A 27,603-nucleotide genomic window follows, 5' to 3' on the forward strand; every position below is an offset into this window, starting at 1 on the left:
TAAGACAAAAAAACAGAAAACTTGAGCGTGCATAACTATTCACTCCCCCAAAGTCAATACTTTGTAGAGACACCTTTTGCAGCAATTTCAGCTGAAAGTCTCTTGGGGTATGTCTCTATAAGCTTGACACATCTAGCCACTGGGATTTTTTCCCAATCTTCAAGGCAAAACTGTTCCAGCTCCTTCAAGTTGGATGGGTCCTGCTGGTGTACAGCAATCTTAAAGTCATACCACAGATTCTCAATTGGATTGAGGTCTGGGCTTTGACTAGGCCATTGCAAGACATTTAAATGTTTCCCCTTAAACCATTCAAGTGTTGCTTTAGCAGTATGCTTAGGGTCATTGTCCTGCTGGAAGGTGAACCTCCGTCCCAGTCTCAAATCTCTGGAAGACTTTCCCTCAAGAATTTCCCTGTATTTAGCGCCATCCATCATTCCTTCAATTCTGACCAGTTTCCCAGTCCCTGCAGATGAAAAACATCCCCACAGCATGATACTGCCACCACCATGCTTCACTGTGGGGATGGTGTTCTCAGGGTGATGAGAGGTGTTGGGTTTGCTCCAGACATAGTGTTTTCTTTGATGGCCATTAAGCTAAATTTTAGTCTCATGTGACCAGAGTACCTTCTTCCATATGTTTGGGGAGTCTCCCACATGCCTTTTGGCGGACACCAAACGTGTTTGCTTATTTTTTTCTTTAAGCAATGGCTTTTTTTCTGACCACTCTTCCATAAAGCCCAGCTCTGTGGTGTGTATGGCTTGAAGTGGTCCTATGGACAGATACTCCAATCTCCGCTTTGGAGCTTTGCACCTCCTTCAGAGTTATCTTTGGTCTCCTTGTTGCTTCTCTGATTAATGCCCTCCTTGCCTGGTCCATGAGTTTTGGTGGGCTGCCCTCTCATGGCAGGTTTGTTGTGGTGTCATATTCTTTCCATTTTTTTTATAATGGATTTAATGGTGCTCCGTGGGATGTTCGAAGTTTCTGATATTTTTTTTTTAACCCAACCCTGATCTGTACTTCTCCACAACTTTGTCCCTGGCCTGTTTGGAGAGCTCCTTGACCTTCATGGTGCTGCTTGCTTGGTGGTGCCCCTTGCTTAGTGGTGTTGCAGACTCTGGGGCCTTTCAGAACAGGTGTATATATACTGAGATCATGTGACAGATCATGTGATGCTTAGATTGCACACAGGTGGACTTTATTGAACTAATTATGTGACTTCTGAAGGTAATTGGTTGCACCAGATCTTATTTAGGGGCTTCATAGCAAAGGGGTTGAATACATATGCATGCACCTCTTTTCCGTTTTTTATTTTTTTAAATAATTTTTTAAAACAGGTTATTTTTTTCATTTTACTCCACCAATTTGGACTATTTTGTGTATGTCCATTACATAAAATCAATTTAAATTACAGGCTGTAATGCAACAAAATTGGAAAAACGCCAAGAGGGATGAATACTTTTGCAAGGCACTTTATGAAACCTTGCTCTAGATTGACAAGGCTGTGATTTTTTCAATTATAATTCAACAATCTAGCTTTTTGTGTTAAATTAGTAGTTATTTGTAGTGTTTAAAAATATATACTGAATAAAAATATAAACGCAAAATGTAAAGTGTTGGTCCCATGTTTCATGAGCTGAAATAAAAGATCCCAGTGGTCTTTTATGATCCATACACAGAAAAAATAAAAGGCCACTCTAAAATGTGCAGTTTTGTCACACAACACAATGCCACAGATGTCTCAAGTTTTGAGGGAGCGTGCAATTGGCTTGCTGACTGCAGGAATGTCCACCAGAGTTGTTTCCAGAGAGTTGAATGTTCATTTATCTACCATAAGCCGCCACATCCGACTTCTTCACCTGTGGAATCGTCTGATACCAGCCACTCGGACAGCTGATGAAACTGAGAAGTATTTCTGTCTGTAATGAATCCCTTTTGTGGGGAAAAACGTATTCCGATTGATTGGGCCTGGCTCCCCAGTGGGTAGGCCTTGGTTCCCAAGGTGGACCTATGCCCAGGCATGTGAAATCCATAAATTAGGGCCTAATTTATTTATTTCAATTGACTGATTTCCTTATGAACTGTAACTTAGTAAAATTGTTGAAATTGTTGCATGTTGTGTTTATATTTTTGTTCAGTATATAATAACCATTTATGTAAACAGTTATTATATTTTATGAAATTAGATTTATAGTGCTGTTCCACTTCCCCTGAATTGTGCTTGAATAGTGGGACAGGGACCTTTTCAGCTACAAAACAAACCTTTAATCAATTTAAATGTATTTCCCTTCATTAGATATTCTATAAATACACTGAAATATGTTGTTTTAGTTGTTCATAAAATCTCTGAATCGATTTTAGATGCTATATAGTAAATAAACATCATATGATGACGGTTGAAGGAATCAGGGGGATATAATAAGGGTAGGAAAAGAAAGAAAGGAAGCAAGCACCTGACATGTAAGAAATGGAGGACAGAAAAGAGTCTACATCTATGAACGTTGACAGAATTTGGGGGATAGTAGAGGTGTTTCAGGATCAAGTAAAAGCTGTACAGACTCCTTTAGTTAGATTTTCACCAAGAGCTTTGAATGTCTCCAAATACATTTTCTAATGGCATGGAGAGGTTTGTTTTAAACGGTTATTGTCACAAAATTGTAAAAACAGAGTGTGTTATCTACAAGCTTCTACAAAGTCTTATTGATGAGTTCATGACAAGTGTGAGGTCAAGTGGAAGACTAATGTATTTCCAATGAGAAAAATAGTGTCCCAGTTAATTTACTAAAGTGTCCCACTAACACTGAAAGCCATGCTTTAGCAAAAGTATGGGTCTGATGTTCTTTTAGTGGTTGTAGCATCCACTGAATAATACATTTTCAAGTTGTTTGATAAACATTTAGATAAGACCTTAATTGAAATTAGCATCACTAGAGTAGGGGTAAACTGATTTTGATTGTCTTCATAGCGATCTACCAAAAAGTGTCCCACTCATGCCTACTTTACCCTAAACCAAATTCCAATTCCAAAACTGAAATAACTGGTCCTCTAAATTATTTTGTAGCTTATTCATGTCTATGTTCTATCCTAACAGGACAAGAGAGGTGGGGATATATTTAGTGTAGCCTATAGCCTAATGTTAAGGCTATTATATTACAAAGTGGCTTCAAACAGGCTGTCTTAAGTAGCCTACAAAATATCTTACTCTATTTTATATTTTGTATATTTTAATGTTTCACTGCACTGCTTTTATTAATTGAAAACATTTACATAAAATTGTCCACCAAACTATACATAAATGCAGGCAAATTCACTGTATTACACATGCACGGTGAGGATGATACATTTAACAATTAATGTTAGTTGCAACAATGTATCGATATTTCAGAACACGACGCTTTGCGATAATCTTGAGCTGCAGACGGCAGTCTGTCGCTACGGCAACTACACATTCGCCAATGATTGGTTCTCACCCTTCCGGAAAGCAGTATGTCATGGGAGTGTTTGTCACTAGTTACCACAGCCACAAAGTCAAAATTGGCGTTATCGTAAAAATGTATGAAAACAAAATGTGCTTTTTGTTATTCATTTAAGGTTAGACATGAGGTTATCAGTGTGGGTAATGTTGGGGCTAAGGTTAGTTTTAAAATCAGATTTTAAGAAGATACATTTTAGAAATAGGCGGGGTTTAGCCTTAATGATCACCTTGTGGCTGTGGTAACTAGTGACGACCCATGGGGGTCTGGGAAGTGATTAACATTGTGATGAATTGACAAAAGGCTTTGTCTGGTATTTTATATTTCCACAAATATTTTATGTTTATGAGAAATGAACACATAACGTTTTGTTGGAGACATGGCTGAGAAATTTGATAACCTCGAGGAGCATCTCGAGAAGTTCGTTGAAAATATTCGACAGATGGGAATTATCGTTAGCGACTTTCAACCTAGCAGTCAAACAGGACTCAACCAAAAACTGTAAGTGATGCCAGTTAGCTAGCTAGGTGTTTCTAGTATTACTAGCCATCATAGCTAGCCACTTAAATATGTTACTACTAACTCCCCAAGTTATCAATACACTAGAGTTGTTTACAAAAGTAAAATGATGGTTAACCAATGCTAGCTAGCCTCCACATAGTTAAGTTAGCTAGCTAGTTAGTACAGTCAATGTCATAGACCAGGGATGGGCAACTCCAGTCCTCGGAGGCCGGAGTGGTGTCACACTTTATTTAAAAAACGGAAGATCATAATTAGTTGATTAAATGGAGTCAGGCGTGTTAGTTGGGACTGGGGAAAAAGTGACACCAGGCCCCCGAGGACTAAAGTTGCACATCGCGGTCATAGACACACAAAAGGGTATAAAAGACTGCACATAGTTTTTTTCTTTTACGTTTATTTAACTAGGCAAGTCGGTTAAGAACAAATTATTATTTACAATGACTGCCTACCAAAAGGCAAAAGGTCTCCTGCTGGGACAGGGACTGGGATTAAAAAACGCATCACGACAAGAGACACCACAACACTACATAAAGAGAGACCTAAGACAACATCGCGTGATAGCAACACATGGCAACACATGACAACAACATGGTAGCAGCAACACAACATGGCAGCAGCAGAAAACATGGTACAAACATTATTGGGCACAGACAACAGCACAAAGGGCAAGAAAGTAGAGACAACAATACATAACGCAAAGCAGCCACAACTGTCAGTAAGAGTGTCCAGGATTGAGTCTTTGAATGAAGAGAGGGAACTGTCCAGTTTGAGTGTTTGTTGCAGCTCGTTCCAGTCGCTAGCTGCAGTCAACTGAAAAGAGGAGCGACCAAGGGATGTGTGTGCTTTGGGGACCTTTAACAGAATGTGGCTGTCAGAACAGGTGGAGGATGAGGGCTGCAGTAGGTATCTCAGATAGGGAGGTGTGAGGTCTAAGAGGGTTTTATAAATAAGCATCCCCCAGTGGGTCTTGCGACTGGTATACAGAGATGACCAGTTTACAGAACAGGTTAAATGCTGACAGTCATGTTGAGGTAGGAAGTTAGTTGTATGGTAGTTGTGGTTGACGATTTTGCCTGCTAGTTGTTGAAACGTCTCTACTCCTGTGCATTTCAGAAACTACATGATCACGGGACTGCAGGACATTGAGAAATGTCGCCAGCAGCTACATGAGATTAACGTTCCTCTCGAGGCTTTTGAGTGAGTAGATGTTCCAACTTAAACATACACTTTCCTTGTCTAGATCTCTAGTTTACTTTTGAAAGCCTAGGGAAGTTCTCACTCAGGAAGATGATGGAAACTAGTGACACATTGCCACTAGGGTTGGACGATTTTACCAACGAGCACACAGCAGGGCGACATGCCAATTGGCCTATTCCCTTTTTCCCATAGCCTAAATGTTCAATACATATGAGGTAGTTAGAATATTAGCATAATGCAAGAGGACAATGTAGATTGTACAAAGAGAGGAGAGATCCAAAGCAGTGCAAATTGTCAGACGGGGCCTACAGTGGTTTTTCCCCCCTCCAATGTCTGATAATCATGGGCCTTTTACAGCGGACACTCCGTTGTCTGGCTTATTGTTTTAAAATCGTAATTTCCCTTTTTCTCCCCATTCGATTTGAATATGACTTTTTGGCTTAGGCATAACCTACTCTTTCATGATCAACCATCAAATTAACCTATAGGCCTAACAGAGTTCCAACTCAGACAGTTGTTTGAAAATAGCCTAAATAAAAACATACTATAGTTATGAGAGAGAGAACAAATAATTGCAAGATAGACTAATCGAATAGGAAGTATAAACACACATGGTACGTTTCTGCGTTACTTGACCAAAGTGTTTGCAAAGTAAATTGTGCCGTCAGAAAATCCCTCCTTGCAAACCAAACAGCCAATAATATATGCCAACACACAGGCTACTGTCAATAAGTTGCAGTAAATGTTACTTTGACAAGTTAAAATGATAAACTAATATTTGTAATATTGTCAGTGTTTATTATAGTAATATTGTCAGTGTTTATTAATGTCCTTGAATTGCGCAACAGGCAATCAGACATAAGCTCCCACAGCAGCACTTTCAAAAAGTGCGAACAAAAAATAAATGAATGATGAGTCAGTGTCTGAGTTGTCTCAAACATTATTTTCAATAACTTATGAATTGTGCATTCATATAAAAGATAAACAAATTATTATTTAGCTCAAAATCAAATTGTATTGGTCACATACACGTTTAGCAAATGTTATTGCGGGTGTAGCGAAGTGCTTGCGTCTCTAGCTCCAACAGTGCAATAATATCTAACAATTTCACAACAATACACACATCTAAGTAAAGGAATGGAATTAAGAATCTATAAATATATGGACGAGCAATGTCAGAGCGGCATAGACTAAGATACATTAGAATAGAGTACAGTATGAGATGAGTAATGCAAAATATGTGAACATTATTAAAGTGACTAGTGTTCCATTTATTAAAGTGGCCAGTGATTTCAAGTCTATGTGTATGGGCAGCAGCCTCTAATGTGTAACTGATGGCTATTTAACAGTCTGATGGCCTTGAGATAGAAGCAGTTTTTCAGTCTTCCGATCCCAGTTTTGATGCACCTGTACTGACCCCCGCCTTCTGGATGATAGTGGGGTGAACGGGCAGTGGCTCGGGTGGTTGTTGCCCTTGATGATTTTTTTGCCTTCCTGTGACATCTGGTGCTGTAAACGTCCTGGAGGGCGGGTAGTTTGCCCCCAGGGATGCGTTGGGCAGACCTCACCACCCTCTGGAGAGCCCTGCGGTTGCGAGCGGTGCAGTTGCTGTACCAGGCGGTGATACAGCCCGGCAGGATGCTCTCAATTACAATTATGCATCTGTAAAAGTTTGTAAGGGGTTTTAGGTGCCCAGACAAATTTCTTCAGCCTCCTGAGGTTGAAGAGGCGCTGTTGCACCTTCTCACCACACTGTCTGTGTGGGTGGACCATTTCAACTTGTCAGTGATGTGTACGCCGAGGAACTTGAAGCTTTCCACCTTCTCCACTGCGGCCCCGTCAATGTGGATTAGGGGGGTGCTCCCTCAGCTGTTTCCTGAAGTCTACGATCATCTCCTTTGTTTTGTTGATGTTGAGTGAGAGGTTTTTCCCTGGCACCACACTCCCAGAGCACTCACCTCTTCCCTGTAGGCTGTTTCGTCATTGTTGGTAATCAAACCTACTACTGTTGTGTCATCTGCAAACTTGATGATCGAGTTGGAGGCGTGCGTGGCCACACAGTCATGGGTGAACAGGGAATACAGGAGGGGGCTGAGCACGCACCCTTGTGGGGCCCCAGTGTTGAGGATCAGCGACGTGGAGGTGTTGTTTCCTACCCTCACCACCTGGGGGTGGCTTGTCAGGTCCAGGACCCAGGGCCTCGAGTTTAATGATGAGCTTGGAGGGTACTATGGTGTTGAATGCTGAGCTGTAGTCAATGAGCAGCATTCTTACATTGGTATTCCTCTTGTCCAGATGGGATAGGGCAGAGTGCGATGGCGATTGCATCGTGTTAAATGTCTTACTCACATCGGTCACGGAGAAGGAGAGCCCACAGGTCTTGGTAGCAGGCTGCGTCGGTGGCACTGTGTTATCCTCAAAGCAGGCGAAAAAGGTGTTTAGCTTCTCCGGAAGCAAGATGTCAGTGTCCGCAACATGGTTGGTTTTCCTTTTGTAGTCCGTGATTGTCGGTAGACCCTGCCACAAGTCTCGTGTTTGAGCTGTTGAATTGCGACTCCACTTTGTCCCTATACTGACGTTTTGCCTGTAACATTCTTTCTAGCACTTGAATGAACATTGGCTTAGGCTAAAAATGAATGAGCCTATTATCTTTAGGCTATGCCTTTTTCCCTATCGAACTGTAAAAATCCTAAATATACACCTTTTTTTTCTCCGCCATCTACGCACAATACCCCATAATGACAGTGAAAACATGTTTTTAGATTTTTAAAAAATGTATTGAAAATGAAATATCTAATTTACATAAGTATTCACACCCCTGTGTCAATACATGTTAGAATCAGCGATTACAGTTGAGTCTTTCTGGGTAAGTCTCTAAGAGGTTTGCACACCTGCATTGTGTGATATTTGCACATTATTCATTAAACATTTTTTCAAGCTCTGTCAAGTTGATCGTTGTTAGACAGCCATTTTCTCATCTTGCCTTATAGTTTCAAGCCAATTTTAAGTCAAAACTGTAACTAGGCCACTCAGGAACATTCAATGTCGTCTTGGTAGGCAACTCCAGTGTAGATTTGGCCTTGTTTTAGGTTATTGTCCTGCTGAAAGATGAATTTCTCAGTGTGTTGGAAAATGGACTGAACCAGGTTTTCCTCCAGGGTTTTGCCTTTGCTTAGCTCTATTCAGTTTATTTTTTTATCTTAAACTCCCTAGTTCTTGCCGATTTTAAAGCATATCCATAACATGATGCAGCCGACAATCATGCTTGAAAATATGACGTGTGATACTCAGTGATGAGTTGGATTTGCCCCCAAACATAACGCTTTTATTCAGGACATAAAGTTCATTTCTTTGCCACATTTTTTGCAGTTTTACTTTAGTGCCTTATTGCAAACGGGATGCATGTTTTGAATAATTGTATTATGTACAGGCTTCCTTGTCATTCTTAGTATTGTGGAGTAACTACAGTTTCCTCAGTTTTCCCCTATCACACTCATAATACTTTAACTGTTTTAAAGTCACCATTGGCTTCATGGTGAAATCCTTAAGCGGTTTCCTTCCTCTCTGGCAACTGTCGTGTCTGGCTATGCCGGATTAAGTGATATGACATGCTATTCTATAAAATCATTTCTCTGTAATTAATATTACCTGATTTAAGCTAATCAGGTAGATAATTAACTAGAAAGTCGGGGCACCCCGAAAGAATGTTTATAGAGCTGTTATCTTCCGAATAAACTCTTAAAGACCTAGTAATCTTTTACATCTGTAGCAGTCAATATTTAATCCTCACCTTATTTAGTTTCATCTGAAAGTTGTAAATTCTTGGTTATCTTCACAAACCCTGGCTAACAAGTTGAATCAGCAATACAAAATTTGGTTTAATTATGAATAAGAGTTCAAAGTTCATACCAAGTTGCCATGCTATATGCTCATGCTATATTCTGGCTGGTATAATCGAAATTCATCCTTCCGGCATGTAGGTCGTCACCTTCACATTGAAATTCGATGCTAATTTTGTTAAGTTCTCTAAGGTTGGCTTAGTTCTGTAGGTTGTCTTTGTCCTTTCAACGTGGGGACCTCAAGTCCACACGTCCTTGGAACAGCTTATTATCTGAGCCCTTTTAACGTAGGACTGTCGCCCTAACGTCCTCGGAACAGAAAGTTAAATTTTCGTCTAGGGCTTTATATATAGGAGGGGAGAGAAGAGCGTGTTTCATAGTTTATAACCAATGTCTGTTCACATGGGCAGGGCCACTGAGTTGAGCATAGTTCACTCATGAAAACCCAATTCTCTCATTTGGAAGCTAAAATTACATTTAATCTTTTCACAAATAGTTTCATATTTAAACATTTAAATTGCACAACAATTCCATGTGAATCTGATAACTTGAATGTGTAGATTTTCCAAGATACAGTTTGTCGTCCTATCATCAGTAATAATGTCTCAGACGCCAACTGATCTGGCATCATATTCATTTAGTACCAACGCATATTTTCAGCTGGTTGGATTACCGAAATATGGTTCCGTTCCCATCTTTTGATGTCACCGGACTCTCTCTCAACGTTAACCAAGGGATTTTCAATAGTCACATCGGTAGAGTAGAGAGAGGAAAAAGGGGAAAGGTATTTATGGGGGTCATAAACCTCCCCCACTCAGGCCAACAACATCATGACACAACTAAGTTAGGAAGGACGCCTGTATCTTTCTAGTAACTGAGTGTATTTATAGACCATCGAAATGGTCATTTAATAACTTCACCATGCTCAGATATATTCAATGTCTGCTTTTTAAGATGTTTACCCATCTACCAATAGGTGCCCTTTGCGAGTCATTGGAAAACCGCCCTGGTCTTTGTGGTTGGATCAGTGTTTGAAATTCAGTGCTCAACTGAGAGACCTTACACACAATTGTAAGTGTGGGGTACAGAGATGAGGAAGTAAAAAAAGCTGTTAAACACAATTGCACACAGAGTGAGTCCATGCAGTTTATTATGTGGCTTGTTAAGCAAATGTTTACTCCTGAACTCATTAGGCTTGCCATAACAAAGGGGTTGAATACTTGACCCAATACATTTCAGCTTTTGATTTGTAATTAATTTGTAAACATTTCCAAAAACACAATTCCACTTTGACATTATGGGGTATTGTGTGTAGGCCAGTGACACAAAATCTCAATTGTAATCAATTTTGAATGTGGAAAAAGTCAAGGGGTATGAATACTTTCTGAAAGCTGTTAAATAGCCTAAACAAAATAAGTATGAAAATAACCTACATTTGATTTTTTTTGCTTATCCTGCATTGCCTTCATTAAGTATTCAGACCCCTTGAATTTTTCCACATTTCGTATCATTACAGCCTCATTCTAAAATGTATAAAATAATTTTTTCCCTCATACATCTACACACAATACCCCATAATGACGAAGCAAAACTGGTTTTTAGATTTTTTTTGCTAATATATATATATATCAAATGCAATTACATTTACCCAGGTATTCAGACCCAGTACTTTGTTGAAGCAGCGACTACAGCATCAAGTCTTCTTGGGTATGATGCTACAAGCTTGGCACACCTGTATTTGGGGAGTTTCTCCCATTCTTCTCTGCTGATCATCTCAAGCTCTCTCAGGTTGGATGGGGAGTGTTGCTGCACAGCTATTTTCAGTTCTCTTCAGAGAAGTTTGATGGGGTTCAAGTCTGGGCTCTGGCTGGGCCACTCGAGGAAATTCAGAGACTTGTACCGAAGCCACTCCTGCGTTGTCTTGGCTGTGTGCTTAGGGTTGTTGTCCTGTTGGAAGCTGAACCTTTGCCCCATTCTGAGGTCCTGAGCTCTCTGGAGCAGGTTTTCATCAATGATCTGTACTTTGCTCCATTCATCTTTCCCTCGAACCTGACTAACAGACCCTGCCGCTGAAAAACATCCCTACAGCATGATGCTGCCACCACCATGCTTCACCGTAGGGACGTTGCCAGGTTTCCTCCAGACATGACGCTTGGCCTTAAGTCTTTGGGCTGAAATCTTGTTTTCATCAGCCCAGATGATCTTGTTTCTCATGATCTGAGAGTCTTTAGGTGCCTTTTGGCAAACTCCAAGCGGGCTGCCATGTGCCTTTTACTGAGGAGTGGCTACCTTCTGGCCGCACTACCATAAAGGCCTGATTGGTGCAGTGCTGTAGAGATGGTTGTCCTTCTAAATGTTTCTTCCATTTCCACAGTGGAACTCTAGAGCTCTGTCATACTGACTATCAGGTTCTTGGTCACCTCCCTTACCAAAGCCCTTGTCACACGATTGTTCAGTTTGGCCGGGAGGCCAGCTCTAGGAGGAGTCTTAGAGGTTCCAAACTTCTTCGATTTAAGAATGATGGAGATCACTGTGTTCTTGGGGACCTTCAGAAATGTTTTGGGACCCTTCCCCAGATCTGTGCCTCGACACAGTCTTGTCTCGGAGCTCTACAGACAATTCCTTCGACCTCACGGCTTGGTTTTTGTTCTGACATGCACTGTCAACTGTTTTTATTTTTACTATTTTCTACATTGTAGAATAATAGTGAAAACATCAAAGCTATGAAATAATACATATGGAATAATGTAGTAACCAAAAAAAGTGTTAAACAAGTTAATTTGTGGAATTTATTTACTTCTTAAGGCGTTTGAGCCAATCAGTTGTGTTGTGACAAGGTATGGGGGGTATACAGAAGATAGCCCAATTTGGTAAAAGACCAAGTACATATTATGGCAAGAAAAGCTCAAATAAGCAAAGAGAAACGACAGTCCATCATTACTTTAAGACATACAGAAAATGTCAATACAGAAAATGTCAAGAACTTTGAAAGTTTCTTCAAGTGCATTCGCAAAAACCATCAAGTGCTATGATGAAACTGGCTCTTGTGAGGACCGTCACAGGAAAGGAAGACCCAGAGTTACCTCTGCTGCAGTGGATAAGTTCATTAGAGTTACCAGCCTCAGAAATTGCAACCCAAATAAATTCTTCACCGAGTTCAAGTAACAGACACATCTCAACATCACCTGTTCAGAGGAGACTGCGTAAATCAGGCCTTCATGGTCCAATTATCCAATTGAAACCACTACTAAAGGACACCAATAAGAAGAAGATACTTGCTTTGGCCAAGAAACATGAGCAATGAACATTAGACCTGTGGAAATTTAGCCTTTGGTCTGGAGTCGAAACTTTAGATTTTCGGTTCCAACCACTGTCTTTGTGAGATGTGGTGTGGTTGATCAGATGATCTCCTCTTGTATAGTTCCCACCTTGAAGCATGGAGGAGGAGGTTTGATGATGTGGGGTGCTTTGCTGGTGACACTGTCTGGGATTTATTTAGAATTCAAGGCACACTTAACCAGCATGACTACCACAGCATTCTGCAGCGATACGCCATCACAGCTGGTTTGGGCTTAGTGGCACCATCATTTGTTTTCAACAGAACAATGACCCAACACACTTCCAGGCTGTGTAAGGGCTATTTGATCAAGAAGGAGAGTGATGGAGTGCCTGGCCTCCACAATCCCCCGACCTCAACCAAATTGAGGTGGTTTGGGATAAGTCGGACTGCAGAGTGAAGAAAATGCAGCCAACAAGTGTTCAGCATATGTGGGAACTCCTTCAAGACTGTTGGAAAAGCATTCCAGGTGAAGCTGGTTGAGAGAATGCCAAGAGTGTGCAAAGCTGTCAAGGCAAAGGGTGGCTATTTGAAGAATCTCAAATATATTTTGATTTGTTTAACACTTTTTTGGTTACTACATTATTCCATATGTTATTTCATAGTTGTGGTGCCTTCACTATTATTCTACAATGTAGAAAATAGGAAAAAGGGAAAAAAATTAAATGAGTAAACTTAAACTTTTGACCGGTAGTGTAGACAGTTGTGGGCTTTTCCAAATCATGTCCAATCAATGTAATTTTCCACAGGTGGACTCCAATCCAGTTGTAGAAACATCTCAAGGATTTTCAATTGAAACAGGATGAACCTGAGCTTAATTTCAAGTCTCATAGCAAAGGGGCTGAATACTTAAGTAAATTAGGTATTTCTGTGTTTTTTTTTTATGTGCAAAAAATTCTAAAAATCTGTTTTCGCTTTGTCATTATGGGCTATTGTGTGTAACGTAAACTCACCCCATTCCGTACAAATGTGCGTAACCGCGACATTCAAACGAGGTTGCAAAGAAAACTAATGGGACTGTAGCGACTGTGTTGACTTCAAAATCTGGGGTGTGAACTACGTTTCTATCAAGCGTTGATCGACATGGTAATGGCTCTATAGTATTGGAGTTGAAAAAACTGACCCTCCGTTACATCATGACGTGTCATGCCGTAACGTACAGCACGCATAAAGCAAGTATTTCTGTCTTACAATCTCTCTCCACCAGGTGTAGCACTTCTCTCATCGTTTAAAAACAAGAAATGGACAGTGACGGGGGAAGGGGGGATACCTAGTCATTTTTTGCGTCATCACTGCATGTGATCATGACTCTCAAAGCTGCTGTTTACTTCTGAAGATCACTTTAGCACCGCCCTAAAAACCCAATTAAAATTCGACACAAACCTTCAAATAGGTATGTAATGACACATTATATACACTCTTTATAGTGTTTTATTTACATTTTAGAGGCGATAAGGTGATAAGTTGGACAGATCGAGTGGGGAAAAAAGCATTTTTCCCACATCTGTCCTTCTCACTATCACGCATTAGTTTCGCTTCCCCACCCGCCATTTTTAAAAAGACCTGACGGAGCTCATTACCTTGTTGAATTATGCAGAAACGGGCAACGTGGAGCTCATGCCATTGATTTTGTTGGAAAGGGGAGAAATTGTGCTTTACAATGGTATTGACATTACAGTTGATCTGGAAGTATTACGTTTTTGGGCCGCTAAAATAAGGTCAATTGTACGGACCAAGGCGATGTACAAAAGTGAGTGAGTTTACGTTAGATTGCTGAGGATTTTTTATTTTATTTGATCCTGTTTAGAGACGTTGGTAAATGTGTAGAACTGCTGGAAATTAGCTTTAAAACTGTAACGTTGGGAGGTAGGGGTTTGTTACTACGCCGATAAATGAAAATATCCATCCGGACCTTTGCCACCTAGGGAATGTACCCTTTACCCTGATGATCTGTTGGCTATTCTGTAAGTGACTTGGGTCAGGTGTGCTTGCTCACCTTTATCATTCAACCTACATCTGAAGAACTGCCAAACAGGCGAAGATGTGCTTTTCTTTCCCACCAAGTCAGCCATAGTTTTTTCTGATTTATTGTATTGCAGGCTATGCTATAGTGAAATCCCGTCACTTCCTTATTTTTTTTCAGTCTGAAACTGTTTGAAAGTAGCCTAATTGGAGAAAGTATGTCACTTAGTTTTATTTAATTTAACCCTTACTAAGCAAATGCGCTTACCCAGATGATTTAAGATTAAATAACAATAGCCTACACATTATATGGCTACAGTGCATTCGGAAAGTATTCAGACCCCTTGACTTTTTCCACATTTTGTTACGTTACAGCCTTATTCTAAATTGGATGAAAGTATTTATTTTCACCTCATCAATCTACACACAATTCCCCACAATGACAAAGCGAAAACAGGTTTTTATAAATGTTTTCCAATTTATAAAAAATGTAAATAAATTCCTTTATTTACATACACTACCGTTCAAAAGTTTGGGGTCACTGAGAAATGTCCTTGTTTATGAAAGAAAACACATTTTTGTCCTATACAATAACATCAAATTGATCAGAAATACAATGTAGACATTGTTAATGTTGTAAATGACTATTGTAGCTGGAAACGGCTGAATTTATGGCTTATAGGTGTACGGAGGCCCATTATCAGCAACCATCACTCCTGTGTTCCAATGGCACATTGTATGCTAATCTAAGTTTATAATTTTAAAAGGCTAATTTATCATTAGAAAACCCTTTTGCAATTATGTTAGCACAGCTAAAAACTGTTGTGCTGATTTAAAGAAACAATAAAACTGGCCTCCTTTAGACTAGTTGAGTATCTGGAGCATCAGCATTTGTGGGTTTGATTACAGGCTCAAAATGGCCAGAAACAAAGAACTTTCTTCTGAAACTCGTCAGTCTATTCTTGTTCTGAGAATTGAAGGCTATTCCATGCGAGAAATTGAACGAGATCTTCAGTTTCTTGGCAATGCTGTGTACTAATCCCTTCACAGAACAGCACAAACGGGCTCTAACCAGAATAGAAAGGAGTGGGAGGCCCCGGTGCACAACTGAGCAAGAAGACAAGTATATTAGACTGTCTAGTTTGAGAAACAGATGCCTCATATAAGTCCTCAACTGGCAGCTTCATTAAATAGTACCCGCAAATCACCAGTCTCGACATCAACAGTGAAGAGGCGACTCCGGGATGCTGGCCTTCTAGGCAGAGTTCCCCTGTCCGGCGTCTGTGTTCTTTTGCCCATCTTTTCTTTTATTGGCCAGTCTGAGATATGGCCTTTTCTTTGCAACTCTGCCTAGAAGGCCAGCATCCCGGAGTCGCCTCTTCACTGTTGACATTGAGATTGGTGTTGTGCGGGTGCTTTTTAATGAGTATGGTGTATACATATTTTTTGTTAAATTTAAATCAATTTTAGAACAAGGCTATAAAGTTACAATGTGGGAAGAGGGGTCTGAATACTTTCCTAAGGCACTGTATAATATTTGTTTTTAAAAGTTAAGCTATAACTGACATCTGAGTTTTTATGGACAAGAGAAACAGCCCTACCAATTTTTGTAAAACATTCTGCAGTCATGACTAGAAAAGCATTGTTCAGGCCTAGCAATGTGTCCTTTTTATATTGCGTTCTTCCCACCAATTGACCCCTCTGTGCGCAATGGGATGATGTGTCATACCAGACATCGCCCAACCTTAGTTGCCATTTATCAAACCAATCACAGTTTGCATCGGTGGAGAGCCAAATAGAGATTGTGTTGCTAAACTAGTGATGGGCATCATTCCTAGTCTTTTCAATGAGCAGGATCTTTTGGCTCTGTTCACCTAAAAGAGATGCTCATTTGGCTTCCAAATGGGTTCTTCGTTCGGTAGTGCATAGAAATAGATGAAAAACAGCAAATTTAGTGTCAGGTAAAATGTGAGTTAAATTGCATTTTCTACCTGATGAAATTAAATCGCTTGCAATTTTTTTTTTTTTTTTACACACTTCTAAAATGAGCATGGGCCAGAAAGAGGCTCTCACCACACTACCTTTTTGTTCCTACAGTGAGGTTTGAACATCTTCAGATAGTTTTTTTTTATAACTTATCAATCAGGAAGCCATATGAACGCCACTCACAGATGCGATTTGGTTCCCTGCATTTACCAAAATACTAGTTCAAAAAGAGGTGCTCATTCGCGAATTGCAAGGAGATAGTATGCACTTTGTCCGACACGGTAGGAGAAACGACAGGGACAAAACCAAGGAAAAATTCAAAGCAAGGAATACCTCTCTTGAGGGGAAATTGAGTAGTCATGTCTTCTCGGAGTCAATTAAGTGTGAGCTTGAAATCCAGCGCTTTGTATAAGATTACTTATTATAAATATTTGTGAGAAAAAAATATAGGCCTATTTTAACAATGAAAAGGCTTGGTCTAAAATGTAATAAAATGTGACATTGCCTACAAGGATAGACCATTATATTCAAACATTTTATAAAAGTTATGAGCGCTCCCCATAATAATAACAATTTAAAAAATGATATAGACTGGTAGCCTTCACACGTGTAGCTTGTTATTGTCGGTCAATTAAGCCGGTGCTCCATGTGTAGCAAGTGAATTGGGAGATTTCTAATCAATGCAAAATGGAATTAAACTGTATAGAATTAAGTTGGCTAAATAAGAACTAGTCTATAATCCTCAACCAACAGGTAGGCCGTGGTTTCATATGAACGGGCTTATTTACAAGTAGGGGGTGCGCTGCAAAATAGCCTCAATTAGCCTTGCTACTTTAGCTAGCTAGCTACTGTAGTTTGCTAGCTTCTTTACAAGCAATGCGTTTCTATAATTAGCGGGAGTTGGATTTGGCAACTTTTTTCCCTCTCCCTCCCTTGGTGCCGCACACACCGGTTCCTCTCCTCTCTCGCCCCTCTCCCACCAGCAGAAACAAGCAGAGCGTCGCAAGCAAATCTCCATTGAAGTTTTAAACATTTATTTATTTATTTTTATTTCACCTTTATTTAACCAGGTAGGCCAGTTGAGAACAAGTTCTCATTTACAACTGCGACCTGGCCAAGATAGAGCAAAGAAGTGCAACAAAAACAACAACATTGAGTTACACATAAACAAATTTACAGTCAATAGCACAGTAGAAAGTGTGTGCAAATGTAGGGAGGTAGGGCAATAAATAGGCCATAGAGGTGAAAATAATTACAATTTAGCATTAACACTGGAGTGATAGATGTGCAGATGATGATGTGCAAGTAGAGATACTGGGGTGCAAAAGCGCAAGAGGGTAAGTAATAATATAGGGATGAGGTAGTCGGGTGTGCTATTTACAGATGGGCTGTGTACAGGTACAGTGATCGGTAAGCTACTCTGACAGCTGATTCTTAAAGTTAGAGGGAGATATCGGACTCCAGCTTCAGAGATTTTTGCAATTCGTTCCAGTCATTGGCAGCAGAGAACAGGAAGGAAAGGTGGCCAAAGGAAGTGTTGGCTTTGGGGATGACCAGTGCAATATACAGTGGGGAGAACAAGTATTTGATACACTGCCGATTTTGCAGGTTTTCCTACTTACAAAGCATGTAGAGGTCTGTAATTATTATCATAGGTACACTTCAACTATGAGAGACGGAATCTAAAACAAAAATCCAGAAAATCACATTGTATGATTTTTAAGTAATTAATTTGCATTTTATTGCATGACATAAGTATTTGATACATCAGAAAAGCAGAACTTAATATTTGGTACAGAAACCTTTGTTTGCAATTACAGAGATCATACGTTTCCTGTAGTTCTTGACTAGGTTTGCACACACTGCAGCAGGGATTTTGGCCCACTCCTCCCTACAGATCTTCTCCAGATCCTTCAGGTTTCGGGGCTGTCGCTGGGCAATACGGACTTTCAGCTCCCTCCAAAGATTTTCTATTGGGTTCAGGTCTGGAGACTGGCTAGGCCACTCCAGGACCTTGAGATGCTTCTTACGGAGCCACTCCTTAGTTGCCATGGCTGTGTGCTTCGTGTCGTTGTCATGCTGGAAGACCCAGCCACGACCCATCTTCAATGCTCTTACTGAGGGAAGGAGGTTGTTGGCCAAGATCTCGCGATACATGGCCCCATCCATCCTCCCCTCAATACGGTGCAGTCGTCCCGTCCCCTTTGCAGAAAAGCATCCCCAAAGAATGATGTTTCCACCTCCATGCTTCACGGTTGGGATGGTGTTCTTGGGGTTGTACTCATACTTCTTCTTCCTCCAAACACGGCGAGTGGAGTTAGACCAAAAAGCTCTATTTTTGTCTCATCAGACCACATGACCTTCTCCCATTCCTCCTCTGGATCATCCAGATGGTCATTGGCAAACTTCAGACAGGCCTGGACATGCACTGGCTTAAGCAGGGGGACCTTGCGTGCGCTGCAGGATTTTAATCCATGACGGCGTAGTGTGTTACTAATGGTTTTCTTTGAGACTGTGGTCCCAGCTCTCTTCAGGTCATTGACCAGGTCCTGCCGTGTAGTTCTGGGCTGATCCCTCACCTTCCTCATGATCATTGATGCCCCACGAGGTGAAATCTTGCATGGAGCCCCAGACCGAGGGTGATTGACCGTCATCTTGAACTTCTTCCATTTTCTAATAATTGCGCCAACAGTTGTTTCCTTCTCACCAAGCTGCTTGCCTATTGTCCTGTAGCCCATCCCAGCCTTGTGCAGGTCTACAATTTTATCCCTGATGTCCTTACACAGCTCTCTGGTCTTGGCCATTGTGGAGAGGTTGGAATCTGTTTGATTGTGTGTGGACAGGTGTCTTTTATACAGGTAACGAGTTCAAACAGGTGCAGTTAATACAGGTAATGAGTGGAGAACAGGAGGGCTTCTTAAAGAAAAACTAACAGGTCTGTGAGAGACGGAATTCTTACTGGTTGGTAGGTGATCAAATACTTATGTCATGCAATAAAATTCAAATTAATTATTTAAAAATCATACAATGTGATTTTCTGGATTTTTGTTTTAGATTCCGTCTCTCACAGTTGAAGTGTACCTATGATAAAAATTACAGACCTCTACATGCTTTGTAAGTAGGAAAACCTGCAAAATCGGCAGTGTATCAAATACTTGTTCTCCCCACTGTACCTGCTGGAGCGCGTGCTACGGGGGAGGGGGGGTGTTGCTATGGTGACCAGTGAGCTGAGATAAGGCGGGGCTTTACCTAGCAAGGACTTATAGATGACCTGGAGCCAGTGGGTTTGGCGACGGATATGTAGTGAGGGCCAGCCAACGAGAACATACAGGTCGCAGTGGTGGGTAGTATATGGAGCTTTGGTGATAAAACGGATGGCACTGTGATAGACTTCATCCAGTTTGCTGAGTAGAGTGTTATTTTGTAAAATGACATCGCCGAAGTCCAGTGTTGGTAGGATAGTCAGTTTTTCGAGGGTATGTTTGGCGGCATGAGTGAAGCAGGCTTTGTTGCGAAATAGGAAGCCGATTCTAGATTTAATTTTGGATTGGAGATGCATAATGTGAGTCTGGAAGGAGAGTTTACAGTCTAACCAGTCACCTAGGTATTTGTAGTTGTCCACATATTCTAGGTCAGAACCGTCCAGAGTAGTGATGCGGGAGGGTGCGGGCAGCAATCGGTTGAAGAGCATGCACTTAGTTTTACTAGCATTTAAAAGCAGTTGGAGGCCACGGAAGGAGTGTTGTATGGCGTTGAAGCTCGTTTGGAGGTTTGTTAGCACAGTGTCCAAAAAAGGGCCAGATGTATACAGAATGGTGTCGTCTGCGTAGAGGTGGATCAGAGAATCACCAGCAGCAAGAGCGACATCATTGATATATACAGAGAAAAGAGTCGGCCCGAGAATTGAACCCTGTGGCACCCCCATAGAGATTGCCAGAGGTCCGGACAACAGGCCCTCCGATTTGACACACTGAACTCTCTCTGAGAAGTAGTTGATGAACCAGGCGAGGCAGTCATTTGAGAAGCCAAGGCTATTGAGTCTGCCGATAAGAATGCGGTGATTGACAGAGTCGAAAGCCTTGGCCAGGTCGATGAAGACTGCTGCACAGTACTGTCTTTTATCGATGGCCGTTATGATATTGTTTAGGACCTTGAGCATGGCTGAGGTGCACCCATGACCAGCTTGGAAACCAGATTGCATAGTGGAGAAGGTACGGTGGGATTCAAAATGGTCGGTGATCTGTTTATTAACTTGGCTTTCGAAGATTTTAGAAAGGCAGGGCAGGATGGATTTAGGTCTATAACAGTTTGGGTCTAGAGTGTCTCCCCCTTTGAAGAGGGGGATGACCGCGGCAGCTTTCCAATCTTTGTGGATCTCAGACGATACGAAAGAGGTTGCATAGGCTAGTAATAGGGGTTGCAACAATTTCGGCAGATAATTTTAGAGCGGGTCCAGATTGTCTAGCCCAGCTGATTTGTAGGGATCCAGATTTTGCAGTTCTTTCAGAACATCAACTGTCTGGATTTGGGTGGAGAAGCAGGTATCCTGGAAGGGGGTGTGAAGATGTTGGCTGGGGTAGGGGTAGCCAGGTGAAAAGCATGGCCAGCCATGGTAAAATGCATGAAACCAATGCTTTTACGGTTACAGAAGTCAACAAATGAGAGCGCCTGGGGAATGGGAGTGATGCTGGGGGCTGCAGGGCCTGGGTTAAGTTCTACATCACCAGAGGAAGATAGAGATCCTGGTTAAGTAGGATAAGAGAACGGCTAAAGCCTAAAAGAACTGGTTGTCTAGTGGGTTCGGAACAGAGAGTAAAAGGAGCAGCTTTCTGGGCGCGGTAGAATAGATTCAAGACATAATGTACAGACAAGGGTATGGTAGGATGTGAGTAGGTAATCCTAGGCATTGAGTGATGATGAGAGAGGTTTCTAGAGGTCTCTAGAGGCACCATTTTAAGCCAGGTGCGGTAGAGTTGGGGTAGAGGTCGACCGATTTATGATTTTTTTACGCCGATACAGATTATTGGAGGACCAAAAATAACCGATACCGATTAATCGGACGATTTTTATATATGTATTTGTAATAATGACAATTACAACAATACTGAATGAAAACTTATTTTAACTTAATACATAAGTAAAATCTATTTAGTCTCAAATAAATTATGAAACATGTTCAATTTGGTTTAAATAATGCAAAACAGTTTTGGAGAAGAAAGTAAAAGTGCAATATGTGCCATGTAAAAAAGGTTAAATTCCATTTAAAAACATTTAAATTCCTTGCTCAGAACATGAGAACATATGAAAGCTGGTGGTTCCTTTTAACATGAGTCTTCAATATTCCCAGGTAAGAAGTTTTAGGTTGTAGTTATTATAGGAATTTATAGGACTATTTCTCTCTATACCATTTGTATTTCATATACCTTTGACTATTGGATGTTCTTATAGGCACTATAGTATTGCCAGCCTAATCTTGGGCGTTGATAGGCTTGAAGTCATTAACAGAGCTGTGCTTCAAGCATTGCGAAGAGCTGCTCTCAAATGCAGGAAAGTGCTGTTTGAATGAATGCTTATGTATCAGTGTGATGTTGTTCCCCTAGATTATGTACCAAGTTGCACACAAGGACCAATTCAAATAGTCCAGGTCAAGAGGGGATGTTAATAATTTGATAATAATAATAATTCAGTGTGTTTTTTAAATTTAATTACAGCTGCATACCTAATGTTATTTTTTGGTGAACAAACACTTTTTCATATCAATTTTGTACATAACACGTGATTGTAAAAGTTTTGTATATTTTGGTTTGGCCCATCGCGGGTTATCTGTATTTCTGTACCCCCTTATTGTTCTCTTTTGCCTGACCTTTGGCTAGCAAGGTGCCTGAGAGCTGCTTCGTGTGCAGGGCAAATAAAAATTATTCAACCAGCAGACCTCCAGTTGTGGCAGTGTCCTAATTAAAAGTACACAACGCAGAACGAACCACGCTACACTTATGAGCTTGCTGCTGCCTACCACCGCTCAGTCAGACTTCTCTATCAAATATCAAATCATAGACTTAATTATAATATAATAAACCCACAAATTACAAGCCTTAGGTCATTAATATGGTCAAATCCGGAAACTATCATTTCGAAAAACAAAACGTTTATTCTTTCAGTCAAATACGGAACCGTTCCGTATTTTATCGAACGGGTTGCAACCCTAAGTCTAAATATTGCTCTGACATTGCACAACCTTCAATGTTATGTCATAATTATGTAACATTCTGGCAAATTAATTACGGTCTTTGTTAGGAAGAAATGGTTCACACAGTTCGCATTGAGCCAGTCGTTCCTAAATGCTGCATATACCGTGACTCTGCTTACACTGAACGCAAGCAAAGTGACACAAATTCCCTAGTTAATATTGCCTGCAAACATGAATTTTTTTTAACGAATTATGCAGGTTTAAAAAAAATATACTTGTGTATTGATTTTAAGAAAGGCATTGATGTTTATGGTTATAACTTGTGACATTGATGCTACGATTGTGCTTTTTTCGCAAATGCACTTTTGTTACATCACCCATTTGGCTAAGTATTCTGTGATTCGATGATAAATTAACAGGCACCACATTGATTATATTTAACACAGGACAAGCTAGTTAAACTAGTAATATCATCAACCATGTGCAGTTAACTAGTGATTATGTTAAGATTGATCGTTTTTTATAAGATAATTTTAATGCTAGCTAGCAACTTACCTTGGCTCCTTGCTGCACTCGCGTAACTGGTGGTCAGCCTGCAACGCAGTCTCCTCGTGGATTGCAATATAATTGGCCATAATCGGCGTCCAAAAATACCGATTATGAAAACTTGAAATCGGACCTAATTAATTGACCTTGCCGATTAATCGGTCGACCTCTAGTGTGGGGGGTGGAACATAAGGGCTAGCTAAGGCATATTGAGCAGGGCTGGAGGCTCTACAGTGAAATAAGACAAAAATTACTAACCAAAACAGCAATAGACAAGGCTTATTGACATTAGGGAAAGGCATGCATTTTGACTATCCGGATAGCCCAAAAAATATATTATTTGAATAGTGAAGTGCGTTTCAAATGCCCATCCCTTGCTCTCATTCAAATGCAAAATCCAATAGTTAATTTCTCCAGACTTCTAATAGTCAAGTCAACGAGATTAGTTTTCAGAGGATGGCCACGCTAGACTACGGTGAGCATAACGGAAGGACAGTCAACTATGTACCAGCACTTTCTCTCCCTCAGATCTCCACTTGGCCACAGACCCTCAGCCTAACTCAACTGATGTAATGTTTTGTCTTGTGTTGTCAGATACATAGACCAGGGGCGTAACCCCCAGCTGTACACTAAGGAGTGTCTGGAAAGGGCCCTGGCCAAGAACGAGCAGGTCAAAGGAAAGATTGACACCATGACGGTAAGTGGCAGTAGATTCAAGCCTAATAACGGCCTAGAAATTGAAGATCAGTACATTGAGGAAATTACTTGATGACAAATAGTCTTGGTTACACTTTAGTCAAAGCCTTCTGGTACAATGCATTAGGGTGTGATTATAAGGTAGCCTAGTGGGTTAGAGTGTTTGGCCAGTAACCAAAAGGTTGCTGGAATTAATTGCTGACAAGGTAAAAATCTGTCGTTCTGCCCCTGAGCAAGGCAGTTAACCCACTGTTCCCCGGTAGGCCGTCATTGTAAATAACAATTAGTTCTTAACTGGCTTGTCTAGTTAAATAGAAATATATATATATATATATTTATTTTTTTAAATAATGCATTCTAAGATGTGTCCTAAGCATATACAGTATAACACCATCAGAACCATAAAGATCCAGACTAAATAACAGTAAATAATCTACAGCTTCAACCTCTGACCCCTCTGTTCTGTCTTTGGTTGCAGAAATTCAAGAGCCTGCTGATCTCTGAGCTGGGGAAGGTGTTTCCAGAAGAGATGACCAAGTACAAGGCTATCCACGGAGATGACCCCCCCTCATAGTGACCCTTGACCTTTAATCCCCCTGACCCTTAACCCCCTGCTTAAAGCCACAGTGGGGTCTCACTCAGCAGGATCAATGAGTCAACCTGATGACATATATTAATATTCAGGGAATATTCATGAAAAAAGTGGGTTGTTGACGTTGAGAAATAGATTGAGAGCGTGGTAGAGGTAGTTGGAGGAGCAATTCTTTGTTCCGGTGGGAAGTGTAATGTGGCAAGGATGCTTTATGGATGGGTTCCAAAAAATCATAAAAGGAGCTAGAGCTGAGGATTTGATAGGAAGAACTGTCAGCCAGGAACGTATTGCCTTTTTCAAGTTTATTTTAGTTGTATTGGAAATATGACATTTTCTCAATCTGATATCTGGCAAACTGTTTCCTCATGCTGTGTTGAGATCCCACCTACAAGGTGTACATAATGTTTATACTCATACAGAACCTTTTTTATAGAGACTTAAACATCATTGTACAACACTGCAGACCTGGACTGTGACTCCGTTTTGTATCAAGCTCAGGTATCAAAAGGGGTCTTGTTCATGGGCAAGAAACTAGCCCAGAGGTTTGCAACCCTCAATTTGTTTTGATTTTATCTTGTTAGTTTTTGTTTTTGTTGTTTTGCAAATAAATGGGCTTGTGATTGAAAGATTAGTCTGGTATTTACTGCCATGCTAGCGCCTTGTAGACCACAATTCATGAACAGAGACTTACAATTAAAGTTCAATGTATAAGAAGTAAAGGCGTCAATGTCACATTATATTCTTTCACACAAGGGTCAAATCACCAAGGACATTACATTGTAAGAGGTTGTGTTCAGTGGGCATTAAAGAAGGAAAAGGGATATTTTTTCTTTTTAACCAATAGAATTTGTCAGATGGAAATGCTTTTCAATTTCTCTTTTCCATTTGGAAACATTCTCTCCCTACAGTATGTGGCCAAATCAGACCATCACCATGGTGAAGGGGGTACGCGAGCGCATACTTTCTGTGGTGTGGAGTTGTTTTGAGACAGATGCTCCAGAAGCGTGGAGCCTTCAGGACCAGGGAACCGTCATCCGGGTAGGTCATGGCCCAGCATGCCGCCTCCTGCTGGGGAAGAGAGACAGGGACACTCCCCCTGAGCCTGAAGACCAACTCCCTGGGGTGGGGGGGAGCAGGATGTTCCCTATTATTATGTCCAGTGAAGCAGGGGGTTTTATTCATCTTGAAGACTGGGAGCCTGGTCACCGGATTAGGAAGACGAAGACAACGGGATAGAATGGAGACTTTATTGTCAACTACAAGACCTTAAGACAAATCACTGCAAACAATAGGAAAGATTGAACATGCATGCTGTAGCTTCAAGATGTTTGCATCCAATTAAACAAAGCAAAGCATACATTATTTTTGAAATACTTTGCACCAAAAAAGGATGTAATATGTTTGCCCTTAAACACCTTACCCCAGTTGTACACTGAGCAAAAATATAAATGCAACATGCAACAATGTCAGATTTTACTGAGTTACAGTAAATATAAGGAAATCAGTCAATTGAAATACTTTCATTAGGCCCTAATCTATGGATTTCATATGACTGAGAATACAGATATGCATCTGTTGCTCACAGATACAGTACATTGAAAAAAAAAAGGTAGGGGCGTGGATCAGAACCTGTCAGTGTCTGGTGTGACCACCATTTGCCTCATGTAACACGACACATCTCCTTCACAAAGAGTTGTTGTCCCACTCCTCTTCAATGGCTGTGCAAAGTTGCTGATTATTGGCAGGAACTGGAACACGCTGTCTCACATGTCGATCCAGAGCATCCCAAACATGCTCAATGGTTGACATGTCTGGTGAGTATGCAGGCCATGGAAAAACTGATGTTTTCAGCTGAATTGCACAACAATGGGCCTCAGGATCTCGCCACGGTATCTTTGTGCATTCAAATTGCCTTCAATAAAATGGAATTGTGTTCGTTATCTGTAGCTTATGCCCACCCATACCATAACCCCACTGCCACCATCAGCAAACCGCTTGCCCACACAATGCTTTACACGTAGTCTGTGGTTGGAGACACTGCCAAATTCTCTTAAAATGAGGTGGCTTATGGTAGAGAAATTAGCATTGAATTCTCTGGCAACAGCTCTGTTGGACATTCTTGCAGTCAGAATGCCAATTGCATGCTCCCTCAACTTGAGACATCTGTGGCATTGTTGTGTGACAGAACTGCACATTTTAGAGTTGCCTTTTATTGTCCCCCTCATGCTATTTAATCAGCTTTTTTATATGCCACACCTGTTAGGCGGATGGATTATCTTGGCAAAAGAGAAATGCTCACTAACAGGGATATAAACAAATTTGTGGACAAAATTTGAGAACCTTTTTGTGTGTATGGAAAATGACTGGGATCTTGTATTTCAGCTCATGACCTACACATGGGCCCAACACTTTACATGTTGCATTTTAGTTTTGTTCAGTGTAGATGCCTGGTTGCTTAGTAATATGCACGTTAGTGACAGAGACCTCAGTGCTCTCTTCAGACATGACAATGCAATCTGTCCTCAGGGGAACAGGTGGCGTCATATGTGCGGGGGCATCTTTGTTTAATTATCTTCATCTTTCTCCTCATCTTCCTCCCCTACCTCGCTTTGTCCTATACTTGTTATATGCCGTCAGCATTTCGCGCTCCTCCTCTCTTCAGGTGTTTTTTTAATCACCTGCAATGACGCATCATAGGTCAAGCGTAAACCTTTCAGTCAACAAGTGTCGACCTTATAGTGAAATGCTTACTTACAAGCCCTAACCTACAGTGCAGTTTGAGATTTTTTTTAATAATACCTACAAAAAATAAGAATAAGAAATCAAAGTATAATAATTAAAGAGCAGCAGTAAAATAACAATATTGAGACTATATACAAGGGGTACCCGTACAGAGTCAGTGTGCGGGTGCACCGGTTAGTCGAGGTAATATGTACATGTAGGTAGAGTTGTTAAAGTGACTATGCATAGAAGTTCAGGAGTCTTTTGGCTTGAGGGTAGACGCTGTTTAGAAGCCTCTTGGACCTAGACTTGGCCTTCCGGTACTGCTTGCCATGCGGTAACAGAGAGAACAGTCTATGACTAGGGTGGCTGGAGTCTTTGACAATTTTTAGGGCCTTCCGCTGACACCGCCTTGTATAGAGGTCCTGGATGGCAGGAAGCTTGGCCCCAGTGATGCACTGGGTGAGTGGTGCTGGCTTTGTGCATGTGTGAATTACTTGTTTGAGGTAACAGTTTTTCTTCCTCTGTTTCACTCCTCGTGTGCACGC

General features: G+C 40.9%; 1 protein-coding gene across 1 annotated transcript; it reads left to right on the plus strand.

Moving 5' to 3' along the window:
* Positions 1–3,697: 3,697 nt before the first annotated feature.
* LOC139559428 (mediator of RNA polymerase II transcription subunit 10) lies at positions 3,698–25,053 on the plus strand. The gene is made up of 4 exons (XM_071375454.1): positions 3,698–3,971; positions 5,106–5,189; positions 23,641–23,743; positions 24,221–25,053. The coding sequence occupies exons 1-4, from the start codon at positions 3,850–3,852 to the stop codon at positions 24,314–24,316; spliced, it is 405 nt and encodes a 134-aa protein (XP_071231555.1). The 5' UTR covers positions 3,698–3,849; the 3' UTR covers positions 24,317–25,053.
* The last annotated feature ends 2,550 nt before the right edge of the window (positions 25,054–27,603 follow it).

Source organism: Salvelinus alpinus, chromosome 29 (assembly GCF_045679555.1).
Source record: "Salvelinus alpinus chromosome 29, SLU_Salpinus.1, whole genome shotgun sequence".
NCBI lineage: Eukaryota > Metazoa > Chordata > Actinopteri > Salmoniformes > Salmonidae > Salvelinus > Salvelinus alpinus.

Coding starts and splice junctions, on each gene's coding strand:
- LOC139559428 (XM_071375454.1), top strand. CDS start 3,850: ATGGCTGAGAAATTTGATAACCTCGAGGAGCATCTCGAGAAGTTCGTT. Junction 5,190..23,640: donor GTTCCTCTCGAGGCTTTTGA/GTGAGTAGATGT, acceptor TTGTGTTGTCAG/ATACATAGACCAGGGGCGTA. Junction 23,744..24,220: donor GAAAGATTGACACCATGACG/GTAAGTGGCAGT, acceptor CTTTGGTTGCAG/AAATTCAAGAGCCTGCTGAT.